Source organism: Zonotrichia albicollis, chromosome 16 (genome assembly GCF_047830755.1).
Source record: "Zonotrichia albicollis isolate bZonAlb1 chromosome 16, bZonAlb1.hap1, whole genome shotgun sequence".
NCBI lineage: Eukaryota > Metazoa > Chordata > Aves > Passeriformes > Passerellidae > Zonotrichia > Zonotrichia albicollis.
In genome coordinates, this window is record NC_133834.1 from 8,970,936 (window position 1) to 8,986,186 (window position 15,251).

At 40.2% G+C, this 15,251-nt stretch overlaps 1 protein-coding gene across 2 annotated transcripts in view; it reads left to right on the plus strand.

Moving 5' to 3' along the window:
* PDXDC1 (pyridoxal dependent decarboxylase domain containing 1) overlaps window positions 1-15,251 on the plus strand; it is a 24,628-nt gene continuing 9,377 nt past the window's right edge. The window contains exons 1-14 of one of the 2 annotated variants that reach the window (XM_074553076.1): window positions 1-138; window positions 5,863-5,936; window positions 6,449-6,514; window positions 7,749-7,832; window positions 8,789-8,935; window positions 9,462-9,651; window positions 10,220-10,288; window positions 10,776-10,854; window positions 11,388-11,472; window positions 12,314-12,362; window positions 12,450-12,551; window positions 12,714-12,839; window positions 13,520-13,570; window positions 14,463-14,526. In XM_074553076.1, coding sequence (XP_074409177.1) covers window positions 5,863-5,936; window positions 6,449-6,514; window positions 7,749-7,832; window positions 8,789-8,935; window positions 9,462-9,651; window positions 10,220-10,288; window positions 10,776-10,854; window positions 11,388-11,472; window positions 12,314-12,362; window positions 12,450-12,551; window positions 12,714-12,839; window positions 13,520-13,570; window positions 14,463-14,526 — 1,186 coding nt within the window. In that variant the 5' untranslated portion in view covers window positions 1-138. Of the gene's footprint in view, window positions 248-5,862; window positions 5,937-6,448; window positions 6,515-7,748; window positions 7,833-8,788; window positions 8,936-9,461; window positions 9,652-10,219; window positions 10,289-10,775; window positions 10,855-11,387; window positions 11,473-12,313; window positions 12,363-12,449; window positions 12,552-12,713; window positions 12,840-13,519; window positions 13,571-14,462; window positions 14,527-15,251 lie in introns of both variants that reach the window. The other variant, XM_074553074.1, reaches the window with a different exon arrangement.

The window sequence follows — 15,251 nt, forward strand, 5'->3', positions numbered from 1 at the left end:
GGGGGAACGACCTCAGGCGGTGCGCGGAGAGAAGGGCCGGCCCCGGCCCCGCCGCCCCGTGCGCAGTGTGCCCGCCGCGCATCCCCCCGCCCCTGCGGCGCGGTGGTGCGTGCGGCGAGGGGCGGGCCGGTTGCCCAGGTGAGCGCGCGAGCGCGGCCCGCCCCGCGCGGCCCCGTCAGCGCTGCCAGCGTGGAGCGGCCGGGGCGGCAGCGCCGGGCCCGTGGCCATGGACGGCTCGCTCGAGAAGGTCTGCGGGGCAGCGCCGCCGGGCTGGGGATAGGGACAGTGACAGTGATAGTGACAGGGCCAGTGACGGGGCCGCGCCGTGAGCAACGGCCACGGCGGGTGCGGTGGGGCCGGGGCCGCGGGGAGGGGCGCGGGCCGGCGGCGGCCGGGTCTCGGTGCGCGGCGCTGGCCCCGGGCTGAGGCGGCTTTGCCTGCCGGAGCTTTGGGGCATCAGCGGAGCCCCCGGGCGTGTCCCCCTCGGCCCCCACAGCCGCCGGTGTGACCGGCATCCGTGTCCCGGATCCGGACCTAGGCAGGACAACTACCAGGAAATGCTTCAGGAGCGGGGTTTTCTGCTTTCTTTAAAAAAAAAGATGGAGCTTGTTTCCTGTCAGTGTCAGCCTTCAGCAGGGTAGGAGAGGAAATATTACTAAATACATTATTATTTTACCAATTTTTTTGAATTGACATGGAGACGTTCGCTGCCCCGTGTTTGCTCTGCTGCCCGTGCAGAGCACAGAGCAAATATTGGCTGTGCCGCGCTCGGCCCGTGAGCCCGAGGCTGCTCCGGAGGCTCCTGCCCGGCCCGGGCTCCTCCTGCCCTCCCGGGGCTGTCCCGGCCCTCGGTGGCCGTGGGGACCCCGAGCCTCGGCAATGCCCAGCGCTTGCTGTGCTGGAGGCTTTGGGTGCGCACGCCCCTCCTTGCGTCATTACTATGTGCTGCATGCTCGGTTTGTGCCATCCTTGGGGTGGTCCGGAGAAACATGAATGGGATGTGCTCCAGCGAAATGGTCAGGAAATTCAGGACTATCTTTCTGACGTGGCAAAAAAAGTTTGATGTATTACAAGCTTCCTGAAGAATACAGTGTTACAGAGTATTAGTGTTTGAAAGCTTAGGTTCTTTACTATTGCTGGAAGAAGTGGCTCCTGCTTGTTCTGAAAAATTTTATATAAGTAAAATTTCATTGAAATAGTTTGGAATATGCTGTCTATGAAAAAGAGAACCCTGGTGTGATACAGGGTTATTTAAAGAAGTGCAATAGTACAGGGCAAGTGTAGTACTGACCGAGCTCTTTGCTTGACCAGTTCATAATAAGAAGCAATAAACACACTGTAAGAATGATGAAGATGACCATGTTTTAGTTATTCTTGATGTGAGGAATTGTCTGTAATGGCCTGCAAAAACTTGACTGTCTGATTTTTCCATATATGCAGATAGATATGTGTCAAGAGTTATCATTTTATTTACTTCCTCTCTTGTTTATCACGGCTTTTTTCCACATGTGTGATAAAAGCTGTAGTTCTCTGTATAATAAAATGCCATAATACAATTATGGTCTTCTAGATATTTAGCAGTAAGTGCCCTCGTGAAATAGTCTTTGGTTAAGATTGTGGTAAATCTGTACAATTTGCAGTTTATCAAGTCTTGACATGACATGTCAGAATTCTTCTCCCTAAATGTATTTAAAATTCCTCGAGCCTGGGATACATTTTCCTGCAGATAATGTCTGTCCACTTATCTCATGGACATTATTTAAGCATTATCAAAATAGATTTGAGACTTTTATTTGAACCATGGATTCTCTCCCTGCTGTGTATTTGTGCAGGGTGCCAGTGGTGTGATTAAGTACTTTTAAACTTGTATTAACATTTGTTGCAACTTTGTATTTTTCATAACCATTTTGGTACAGTCACCTAATGAGCTGTGATGCAGTGATGTTGGGTGACTGCAGGCTTTAGGGTCTTGCAAATGGAAAAAAGATTTTTTTAGCAGATGAGAAACTTCCTGAGAATAGAAAACATTGCACAGTAGGACTGCAGTGAAAATCATTGCAGAATCTGACTCACAGGTGTGCACACCAAACATCTCTTGGTTTGAGTTTGCAAATTACTTTGTTTCAGCAGCTTTTTTTTTTGCATTATTTAAGGTATTGTGTGTCATAAATGATATAATTATGACTGATTTTATCTGAAATTCAGTAATCTTTTGTTGGGTTGAACTTGTTTCAATAATTCTGGAAGCCTGTGTTAGATTTCAGAAGTTTGCCTTAACAGAACTATTCTATTCTTTTCCCCCATTTGGATTTTGATAGAAGTGACCAATCTTCTGAAGGATTTTAAATTTCAAGTTAGGTGACTTTGTCAGTGGTAAAACAGTGCAAATTCTTTCCTTGTAACTCCTTGCTATCTCTACAGCAGTATTTTCCCTAAACATGAAAAAAACTGTTTTGGTTTCTTGCTCAGCCTGTGGCTCCTGCCTTTTGTTACTGAGCTATTTACCACAACATCCTGGTAAGTTTACAGAAAACTCAGGCAGCAGAGCTGCATTAAGGTCCTGGCACGTGTCAGGGGAATAAATCAAGATTAAAAGAGTGAATATCTGTAAGCAGAAGCCTTGTGATTACACAGTGCCATTTTTATTCAAGCCAAACAGTCATGAAGTGTCTGCTTTTTTTTGTTATCTTAAACTTTTCCTACCCTGGAGAATAAAAACAATATTCTTTTGGCTGAAGAATACTGACATTGTTTGGGATTAATTTACCATTGAGAACAGATTTTGTTTTTATGGTAAAATTTTCTTTTAAGGTGTTACAGTAATGTAGTGGGAAAATGAGTTCCCATGAAACAGGGAATGAGCTACACCTGTGAGTTGCTTCTCACAACATGAGCTTATGTAAACTGTTTAAAATTCATCCCTTTATTTCATTAGGAGTACAGCCTGCAGAAATGCAAAACCAGGACTAGAAAACATTGGTGTAGAAGCAGCATTCTCCCTTTTGAACTTCCAATGAATTTTCAGTCTTATCACAGTAGGAGAATGGCCCCTTATCCTCTCTGCCCAGTTGCCAAGTGAGTCCAAGGTGTGACATTCTGCCTGTAAAATCATAAACAGTTCACAGTTCAAAGTACTTAATAAAATAGTCCCAGGTTGGTTACAGAATGGGGAAGGGGCTGAAATCAAAGCTGTTGTTGGATTAGCACATTGGGAGGCCATGAGTGATAACAGCTGAGGCAGGCTGAGTGAGGGGTGCCAGGGGCTGAAGGAGAAGGAGGTGCTGGATGTGAGTGGACCCCAGCAAGGAGAAAGTCATGGCTGGTGCCTCTTAGAGCTTGGAAGGATTTGTGTGAGTGCCCTGGCCAAAGGCTGCCTGTGAGCCGGGGGAAGGACTGAGAGCAGAAACTTCCTGCAGCTCCTTTAACCCCTCCCCACCTGTGCTGGGAGTGTTCAGGAACTCCTCTCACAGCCGTTTCCAAAACCTGTTCAAGACCATGAAAAAATACTGTTTATTACTGCTCTTGTTATTCAAGTGTGTTCAGAAACCTTTCTTAACTTAATGGTTTGTTGCTGCAACTTTGCCACACCTATTTTTCTTGCTGCTCAAAAGCAGCAGAAAGTCTCCTGCTTCCCAGCTCCATGGCCTGACCAATGTGAGCAGAGCAGGAACATTCAGAAGGTTCAGCAGGTAAAGGTGAGCTTCTTCTCCTTCCAGAATTCAGAGGAGAAAATAAACTGCTGCATATCCACTTAGCAATTGGAAAAATCAGAAGAGATTAATTTTCTAATTCAGCCCGTGTCAGCATTCAAAGACTTTGTGGATTTTGTAGCATTTTTTGGAGCTTAGTGTAACTTAGGAGTTTTAAAGGTGTATTTTATGTCGTTTTTCTGGCAGCTTATTGGCAGCAGGGTTTCATGTGTGTAATTAGTGAGTGAGCTAGGATGAGTCACAAGGTAGGGATGTGCAGTTTTAAACATCTGATGTCATTTCAGCTGGTGAATTTTATGTTAGCTGCAAACAAAAGCAGCTCAGCGCCCTTTTTATAATGTCTCTACATCTCAAGTCCTTATTTAGAACAGATATGAATGTTTGCATGTGATGCTAAGGAAGGTTCAAACAAGTAACTGCCTTCCAGCCATTGATGATGTTTTATGGCAGTCTGAATTAAATTATGTGAGATAATCACAATCAGTAGATTGTGATAATTTACTCTTTTAAAGGCTTGCAGGAACCAAACTGGTTTTTTTTTTTTCCTGGACTTCTTTCCAGACTTTCTTTGACATGGTGCAACTCTGGAAACCACTCAAAATGTATGAACATGTTGCCAAATATCAAATTTATATTTTTCCTTTGGCTATGTCTGTTTTCTTCTGAGTATTGAATGCTTGCAGTGTGTGTTGGGTTTTTGCAATCTGTGATGAGGTCTGGAACTTTTTGTATTTGTACTGCTTTGTCACTCAGTGCTTAGGTTGTGGTCCTCATACCTGGTGGTTGTACAAGTCAGCATAGAAGTGTCAAAACCTATTTATTCCTGAATGCTGGGATTTCTGATGGTAAAATATTACTCACTACTTGCTCTATTATTTTGTTCTTCCCCCAAACATTTGTTTCTGGCCACTTCCAAAGCCAGGGAATAGAGAATTGTCAGTCTTGGTCTGATCACTGTGCCCATGCCCAGCTACTGATTCCTTCAGCCACCTACCACTTACTGTAATGTGAGTTAAATCTCAAAATATTTGGTTAAAAATAGTCTTTGAACATATGGTAACTCTCAACTTAATTTTTTTTTCCTTTCTTGATCAGTCCTCCGGATGAAAATAGTGTAAAATCCTCATGTAAATGAATCCCACTACCTTCTGTGATTAAATTTGCTTTTGTGTCTGCATCTGCCTGAGTGAATGTGTTTGCCTGTGGGATTTCTTTCCTTTAAATAACCCCTGTCCTTTCCCCTGTCCCCCCAGCCTTAGCAGCAGCCTGCAGGGGTAACCACCAGTCTGTCTTTGGTACGTGGGTGCTGAATTTATGGAGGTTATGGGAGGCAGGGACTCTGTAATGGTACCTGAGTACCTCAAGGGGTTTTGCCATTTAATGTGCTGGGGCTTAGCAGTGGTGTTGCCTTCTCCCCTCACACTGGGGTATATTTATTTTTAAATATAGGTAAATCAGGCTCTGCCAAATGACACCTTCCACTTTCTCTGGAAGCTTCAAATGGCATCAAATCCTTAAAGGATAAATGTTCCTGTCCAGGTGTCTGGTGTCAGTGTCACAGGCTTCTGTCAGGCCTCTTGGGTTAAGGTTTATGAAAGAGACTTCATTCAGCCAGAGCAGTTCTTTGGGAAATACTTTGAGCTTGTCATCAGTTCAGGGCAAATAAGTTCCATGATTTTTAAACTCTTCCATCTGGCAATATCTGTGGTTACCTGAGTTCAGCTGTGAGATCAGGGTTTTGGCCTGTTCTGTGCAGCTGGAGGATAATTGCTGCATGTCAGCCTGTCTTAGCTGCCTGCTGCAGGTTAGTTCCACTCTTCTGTCTACATGAAAGGAATTTCTCCAATTAGTTAAGATTAAAAACTGGTTTAGAGGTACAAGAAATATGAAAAAATAGATTGCCAAGGGTATTTATGTTGGGTGTTTTCTCATCTGTTTTGAAAACTACCGTTGTAAAAGTGTGCTGGGGAAATGGCAGGGACCGATGCCATTTTATTTCTTATCCTGGGCAGTCTCAAAGGATACTTTCCTGTCTTTCTAGATCCAAATGTTGAAGTTTTAACCCCTTCTAGGATTTATTAGATTGTAGAGACTGTAGTAAGACAAATGAGTTTTGATCTTTTCTTGAAAGTTGCTTTCTTTTTCCTAACAGATGGTGGACCCTACTCTGGCAGAAATGGGGAAGAATCTGAACGAAGCAATGAAGATGCTGGAAGACAATCAGAGGTACAATAAAAAACAATGGCTGTTTGTGCTAAGGGGAGGATTATTTGTGTCATTGGCATGAAGCAGAGAAACCCCTCATTTTCCTATAGTTTAAGGTCACGTTGTCATTCTGAAGCTTACACCTATACAAATCATCTTTGTTTCTCAAATGCTGGGATTTAAAAGTAAATGTATACATATTTATGCATGTTCTCTAATACCCAAAACAGGTCTGTTTTTCAAAGTTAGGATTTTTTTTATTTATTATTGCAGTGCCAGCAATTTTTGTTTCCTGTATATATGAGATTCTTCTCTAAGCTTTCTGTTACAGAACTGAAAACCCCAACAACTTGGGAACTCTTTAATTCAGTCTGAATGAAACTTTTGTGTTGATCTCATCTGGTTAATTTCTAAACTATTGTCAGTGAAATAGATACATGTCAGTAAGCATTTCTACAAGTCAAAGTCAATTACATATTTGATGTTATCAAACACAAGCTAAATACAGAGTTTATTCTGTGTCTTTAACTTAGGAAAGTGGAGGAGGAAAATGAAAAGAAATATGCACGGAAGGATATTCCTGGACCACTCCAAGGCAGGTAGGCAGCAGCATTTTTTAGATAATGCTCTTTTCAAAGTCTTAAACTACACACAGCATGTTTGTCTTCCAAGCAACTTGCATTAATGGAAAAGTTAACATTTTTCAGGCATCATCATAAATTTCTTCCCATACTCCCATAGGGGGGAAAAAAGTAATACTATAATCATACCAACTATTTTTATTCTCATGTAGAAAAGAGAAAAAAAGATTACTTGTCCACAGTGACTGAAAGTTTGAACTCTTGGAATCTGATGAAATAGTGGTGCCTACAGCTGTGATTGAGACTCAAAGTAAACATAAACTTCTATTGAATTAAAGCACCCAGATTAAAAAAAAAAAAACTGACACTGATAAAGTAGAAAACAGTAAAAAAAAAAAACAAAACAAAAACCAACAAAAAACCCAAAACAAAAGAAAAAAAGAACCAAACCCCAGGAACCTCCCACCTTTTCAGCACAGCTGTCTTTATAAATTAAACAGCTCTTGTCCATAAGGCAGGTAAGACCATTGTACCTGAAAATGAAGATTTATCTTGGTTTTGTTCTCTGTGGGAGATGATCCTGCAGGAGCTCAGGTTAGCACTTCAGAAAGTTTTGCAAAAGCTATTTAAGTCTCTGCTGTGCAGGAACTAACCCTGGTTTGGAGTGGAGACACTGAGTTATCTTTTCTGTGAACAAAAAGCAATTTCAGCTATCAGTGTAGCTGAAATACTGTAGCTGAATAATAATGCATGGGGCTTGGCTTTCTTAAAGTTCTTACACTTAATTTCAGTTGGAGTTAGAAAAGTTGAGGTGGATCTTTTCCACTTTTACCATGTCATGTAAGAAATCTGACACAGCTTGTGTCTGCCACAAACTGAGATTTGTAGGGAGTTGTTTAATAGGTGTGCTGAGTTATGAGCTGAGGCTGGTTCAGGTGAAGTGAAATGTGGATCCTTAGCTACTGCCTTGCTTGGCTGTGTAGCAAAAAGAATTCAATGTTGGCAAGTCAGGCTTTTCAGACCAAATTTTCAGGTATCAGTAGATTTGTTTTTCTGAGTCTCCTGCTATAAACAAGTAAGATTTTTAATTGATTCAGCATCTTCATCTTTGTGGTCAGTTTTCCTGAGACCAAGGAACCATTTCTCTGCTGTACTCAGCATTCAGTAAAGGTGGAGTGTCCCAGATGGCCTCTTTTAGATGCTGAATTTTCCTGTCTGTGTCTCTTTAATGTGGTTTTGTTTCCCCTCCCAGTGGCCAGGATATGGTGAGCATACTGCAGTTAGTTCAGAACCTAATGCATGGAGAGGAGGAGGAGGAAACTTCACAGTCCTACAGGTGAGGCCAGTATCAGTTACTGGATGTGGAAGACACCTGATTTTTTAATATTCTGGTCACTATAGAACTTAACCACTTAAGCTCTGTATGTGTTTCAGTATATATAATTTCTCTATATATTTCAGTATATATACTGAAATATATGTATGCATAAGTATATATATTATGTATTTTAAAGTGTAAAATATTGTGCAACCAGGTAACTTTTTTAAGGCACCTTACATTTTACAGAGAAGCAGAATAATGCATGAGGCTTGGCTTTCTTAAAATTACAAGGCTTGCATTACTAATTGCTAAATGGAGTTATACAAGGGAAATGTTTCTCATGTGACAGCTCATTTCCTCCACTTCCTGAAAATTGTTTAATTGTTTTAAGTCTTAAAGATTTGAATACCAATAGATTTTTATCATGTATCTCTGTAGATGTTAAAATGAAAGGAAATAAAATTTGTTTCCATTTTTCAGTAAAATGGAAATAGTACTAACTGATCTGCAGAGGATTATTGAAAACTGACATTCAAAAAATATGTTCATGATTAAAAAAAACCCCTAAACAAATAAAAAATAACCACCAAGCAAAAAAACCCTAATAAAGAAAAGCCATGCCTCTAAAAATAGAAATGTAGGTGTCCTGAGTTTTCTGTGCATAGGAGAGGAGGGTATTAATGCACTCTCAGTCCCAGTGCAGATAAGGTGCTGAGTTCCAGCTCATGTTGGCTGTTTCAAAAGCAGGAGCTGTTCCTGTGAGCAGCTGGGCCAAGTGAGGTGCTCTGGTGCACTGGCAGCTTAGTGTGTCATACAGGAGGGTGGCTGTGATCTGCTGCACTTCTCTCTGCTAAATATTTAAATTGCAATCAACCAATTCTGCCAGTGTGCATTAAAAATCCATGAAGCCCATATTGCTGGAATGCCCATGCCTTGGCTTTGACTGGCACTTCCTCTGTTCTGCCTTGCAGACTGCAGAACGTTGGTGAGCAGGGTCACATGGCTCTACTGGGACATAGTTTGGCTGCTTACATATCTGTGCTGGACAGAGAAAGACTGAGAAAACTCACAACCAGGATCCTTTCTGACACTACTCTCTGGCTCTGCAGGCTTTTCAGGTGAGGCCCTGGGAATCACTGGTGTCACAAGGTAGTGATAGTGTTTAAAAATAAATGTGATTTGACTGAGGATGTCGACTAAAGAAACCACCAAACTTAGAAATCCTTGGAAGGTCTGAACACAACCTTAACCTAGCCTAAAGAATATAGGTTGCATTATCTTTAAAATTAGCAATCCAGAATTTAAATCTATATTAAAACCAGAATGAAGCCTTTTGTGTGTTTCCTCCCACACTCCACTTTTAATAAGCAAGGTTTTGAACTCTCTAAAGGCAATCTTAAAGGAACACAGATCTTCCTTTCTTTCTTACTCTAAGTCTAAATGAAAATATATACTAGGCTTCTCTCATTGTTAATCTCAGCCTGTTTCATAAAGGCTTTCTTTTAATCTACTTTAACCTGGGAAAAGAGAAGGTTTTTTATTATCTTCTCTGTCCTGTATCAAGCTTTTTTGTTGGTCAGTGTTATTTTAGTCCTTCACTGACTGTTGGTTTTGTTGCTCATATTTACTTGGCTTTTCTGGCAGGTATGAAAATGGATCAGCCTATTATCATGAAGATGATCGTGAAGGTCTCCTGAAAATCTGTCGGCTTGTAATTCACACCCGCTATGAGGATTACACCCTGGAGGGCTTTAATGTGCTCTACACCAAGCAGCCTGTCATATACATCAGTTCTGCAGCCAGAACTGGCCTGGGCCAAGCTCTCTGCAACCAGGTAAAGTCAGTCAGGGGATCTGGGGGTGTTTAGCTGCAATTAGAACCTTCCTGGTTCATATTGTCTGCATAGCTTTGGGAATTTTGGCAACTTATTTTTCCTCAGGGTGGGAATAACAGCAAAGGAAGCAGAGTCCATACTGGGCATATCCTCAGCTGTAGTAGACCATACATTTAAAATAAAAGCATTTGTCTGGGAAAAACACTTTGAGTTTTTATTTACAGCCTATGTTTTGCAGCAGTGTTACAGTGGGAGGATGAGAAGTTTTCTGAATATTTCCACTGAAAGCATCCTGCGTGCTAACTTTGTAAAAAATGAGTGATTGTTTCTAGGTTGCAGTGTGGTTTACACAAGCTGTTGGTCATGTGAGATAGACCTGAGCCCAAACATACATCATTTGTCCTGTGCTTTTTCCTTTTAATTTGATTATAAGTTTTAGCAGAAAACTTACTTTATAATATAATATTAAGGTTTCTATTGTCAGACTGGTTTTTGTGTCACTCTGTATTTGTGAACACATGAAAGGAGTATTTATTTCTCAGCTGAAATTCCATCTTTTCTGTTGCAGTTAGGGTTGCCCCTTTCCTGCATGTGCCGTGTGCCTTGTAACACCATGTTTGGATCTCAGCACCAAATGGTAAGTTTGTTTTCCCTAGGAGCTTTTTCTGTGCTTTGGTTGCTTTTTAAGCCTCATTAAATGAATATCAAGTATGCTGTTAGAAAAATCTGTTAAGACATTTATTTTTTTGACTTCTAAGTCTTCTGTGTTAAGGCTATGTGAATCATAGATGGAAATTTTCTAAAAGCAGTTTGTATCTTGGTCTTGTCATTTGTAAAATATTTTAATGTCTTTGAAGTAAAGTGCTTTTTAGTGCAAGATTTCTAGAATAGGAGTATTGGAGTACTTTCACAAGCTGCATGGTGAATTTGTGTTGTATTTTTCACAAATGCTTTATTCAGATTATTTCGGCTTTGAGAAGAAGAAAGTGCAAGCCAAAACCAAGGACATAGAGAATTTCTTTTCAGAACTTCAGAATGCTGTTTATTTTCAATCTTAATGCATTTTCCCAGTTCAGCAGAAATAATTCCGTGTTTGACAGACATTGTTTTCTTACTGATACCAGGATGTTGCTTTGTTGGACAGACTGATTAAAGATGATGTTGAGTGTGGAAAACTGCCTTTGTTGCTTGTGGCCAATGCTGGTAAGTGCTGTGGACAAACAGTCACAAAACCCCCCATACTACTTCATGAGTACATATTCAATAAAAAACCAAAACCATATAAAATTAAAAAATAAAAATTTTCCTAAACAGCTCAGTGGTTGCATATCAAGAAATATCAGGAAATATCTTAATGACCACACAATAATTATCTGTCCACAGGGGATTTTATTTAACTAGTTCAAATTTGGATTGTGCTGTTACAGTTCTGCATATGCCAGTTGATGTATTAGTATGACTGTAACTTCCTTTAGTGAGTGCAAATCTCTTGTTAAAAATCAGTTTTACACTAACACTTCAGAATTTTTTGATGGATGTGCTATCAACTTTAGCTTGAAAAATATATTTTTCTTCTAGTTAATTAAACACATGTACAAAATTTGCTTTAAGTATGAATGAGGGAGGTGACTGTTTCTTGCCTGGGGCCTGGAAGGTGATCTGAGTCCAAGAGGCTGATTTGGTAAGGCCTCAGTGCAGGCTGATCCTCTGTCACTGCCTTCTCCCTGTTCAACCAGGGACGCCAGGAGCTGGGCACACGGACAAGCTGGGCCGCCTGAAGGAGCTCTGTGAGCAGCACAAGATGTGGCTCCATGTGGAAGGGTATGGAACTGCACACTTGCTGCTCTGCACTTGTGTTCATTACAAAGTCTGACTCATAGACACCATCTAATTTACCAGCTCACACAGAGCCATAGGGCCAGCTTTAGTTGGTCATAGTAAGCATTTTATATGGTTATAATTTTGTTATTGTGAGATAGAAATTGATTTACGTACTCAAGATGAATTAATTGGAGAGGTAATTTCAGCGCAGATTAGTGATCACTTTTATTCAGATGGTAATCTTATCTGCCCTTGCTTTGAAGAGCTTGAAATATTAATAAAAAGACCTTCTAGGCCAGAGAGGCCTAAAAAGACCTTCTAAGTTAGGGAGGACATTATACAGTAGTTATTGAGAATGAAATGGCACTTCAATGAAGATGGTCAAGAAGGCTTCAGCAAGAGCCAGGAGAACTGGGAGGAGGAATTAAACCAAGAGAAAAATAAATTCCAGGAACTTGGACAATGTCAACGACGACTCCAGTGCTCTAAGATTATATTTTTTGAAGCTGAAATGAGGACAGTATCTCCTGGTATTTTGTAGAATAGCTGTATTTGCATACTATTTATTTCTGATACCACATTGATGCTAAATTATGAATATGACCTTGGGTGATGATTTCACCAAATGTTGGACTGAAAATTTTTAGAACTAAGTAGGTTTTTACTTTTGAGTTTTCAATCTCAGAATACCAAGTAGCAACATCTCCTGCATTGTTAATGAAATATATATGAACAAAATTTACCTCCCTTTACACATCAATATGAAATATTTAAACTGAGATTAAAATGCTGTCTCTTAATACATATTTAATATATGCTAAACCCACTTTTTTTTTTCCAGTGTAAATCTGGCAACTTTGGCTTTAGGTTATGTCTCCTCTTCTGTACTGGTATGTTTCACTGTATCTAGAAACTTTAAAATGGGCTTATGTAAGGTTATATATGGCTTATATTGTGCTTATTGTAATAAATTTCAGGCTGCTACAAAATGTGACAGCATGACTCTGACTCTGGGCTCCTGGCTGGGGCTCCCTGCAGTGCCTGCAGTGACGCTCTACAGACACGAGGATCCATCCTTGGTATGTTCAGATTCTCACTCACCATCCTCCAGATCCTGGCATTCTGATTCTGAGCAGTGTGCTGCCATCTTCTTCATAGGCATCTAAATAATAATTTCCAAAGCTGGCAAAGTGGCAGCATTGAGGAGAGGTTAACAATGCTTTGTTTGTTTTCCTCCTCAGTCCTTGGCAGCGGGGCTGACGTCGAGCCAGCCCGTGGAGAAGCTCCGTGCCCTGCCCCTGTGGCTGTCCCTGCAGTACCTGGGCCATGATGGCATTGTGGACAGGATAAAACATGCCTCACAACTGGTGAGCAACAGCCCAGCAGGGATTTGTGACAGCTCTTGACACGTCTTTCTGGTTATTGTGATGTGTTGTAGAAGACTCAATTAAAATACTGCAGTTGTTGATAGTATAACATTGGGCTTCACCCATGATGAAAGCACAGGAAAATGTTTGAGGCAGGGTTTGTGCTTTTACTATTAGATTGTATGTATATTTTTATAAGTGAGGGAAAAAAAGTGTTCTTCCTAGACAGTGAAGTAACATAATAATTTCCTTTTTTGTCACTTCTCTTAACTATTTTTGCTTGAAAGCTCTTCAGAGAGACTTTATTTTCCTACTCAGCATTGTGTTGATTTAAGTACTGGTAAATTACTTTTAGTAAAAAGGACCTCAAAATATTTCTTGAGGTACAAGTGCACTATGTTTGGAGTCCTTACTTTAGTAAAAGTTAAGGTCAAATATAATGTGTTAGTTACAAAATGCAGTGCTTATATGCAAAATTATTATTTCTTAAAGGTCACACTTTGTAGTCAGTGATCTTTTTCTGTTGCAGTCCAAATTGACAGAGGAAAACTGGATGAGTCTGACATGTTGGAGGGGTTTGCACAAAAATTGCAACTGTTTAATGGTTTTCAGAATAATTTATAACTTCTAAAACTGCATTTCTCTCCTCCATTTGTTCTCCTTCTGCTCTGGTCTTCTAGAGTCAAAGGCTGCTGGAAAACTTGAAAAACCTGGATTTCATTAAAACTTCGGTACAGTCTGTTTTTAATGCTTTGGTTGTATATCTTAGTTTCTGCCTGTTATGATAAGAATAACTTTAACTAGAATAAATTATTTAAAAATATTATGTTAATCATAACCATTGTTTTGAAGATGTTTGGGATCTTTCTAATTAAGTCCTGGTGTTCAGTGAAAGCTCATGGCTTGGTTGTGTGACCTCTGGATTGTGTTTGTTCCATTGCTCTGTACTGGTGCACCCATGGGAGTGCAGAAGAGCATCCAGAAGTTGTGTTCAAAGCTTGATTTAATTCCATTTAGAACATGGCTTTGCTCAGTAATACATCTATGAAACCAGTTTCCCTAAGTGTCTCTAATCTATTCTGGCTGCATCTCACCCTGCTGTTGAAATCATCTGTGAACCCTCTGATACTGTACACAAAAATTATCCCAGCTGAGGTTTCTACACCAGAAGAAGGTTTGGAAATCACAGCTAATGTATTCATTCCGAATTCAGTTTCTGTGAGATGTCCTGTCCAACAGAGTTTGGTTATTTTACTGACCCTCACCCCTGAATTTTAGTTGATATTTGATGGATAGAAAATTTAGTCAGCTTACTGAGTAAGCTGCAGAGTATTAATGGCCTTGGGAGTTCAAGTTACTGCATCACTTACTCTCATACTCAAATAAATCTTGGCATTTTTAGGATTATGAAATAGCCTCAGACTGTCTCCAGGAGTGGCACAGTCCATCTCTCTAAAGCAGGAGTAATTACAGTCTTACTTTTCCTGCTGGAACTTTCTTGATGTTTCCTAGTGATTCTGGGCTGATTTCCAAGAGAGCTCAAGCTTTGCTCAGCAGTGTAAGGAGTTGTATGTGGTGTTAAATCTTTAAAAAAGCAGGGGAAAATATTTTTTTTCTTTTAAGGTTGAAGATGAACTGAGTTCACCAGTGGTGGTTTTCAAGTTTTTCCAGGAATATTCAAATAGAGGTAGGTGATTTATTTAAAACCAAACAACAACCAAAAAAACACCCCTCTCTATACAGTACTTTAAACTACTAATTCAATAAAATGAATTTGAGAAAAATGCAATGTAGTGCAGTTCTCTCATGTAACATGCCTTTAAAAGGTTGTGAATGCTGGTCATAATCTGTGACAAATCATCCACGTGATAGCTTCTTTTTTTAGACAGACTGCAGTGTTTTAAATTTTCATAACAAGTAATTTTCTGCCTTATTGAGTGAGAAGATTTGCATATGATTTTGATCTTGGGAGCAGATGATGGAAGTCTCTTACAAGCTGCAGGCTGAGTATGAGTGTACTGGTGGGGAGAGATTTTGGTTTGTTCAGGTTTTCTGTTCCTTTCAAACATTTCATAGCTTGTGGCAAGCACTACATTGCTGTGGTTTACTGATTACAGTTCCTGTTGCAATTTTAAAAGCAGCAGAACACATTGGGAACAGCTCTGGAAATGCTGTCACAGGTATTAAATATGTGCAGCCTCCTGTGACAGGACTTTGCTTTGTGAAAACACTGGTTGTATTTCCATTGGGGCATTTTAACTTCAAAACTCAGAAGTATTTTACTGCTTTGTTGGGTTTTTTTTAGCTATTGCATTCAACTCTGTTTTACTTCCAGTATTTATTGTGTTCAACATATTTTTACAAAAACATCCATGTTTATCTGCTCCAGGCCAGGTATATGGTGTAGATGTG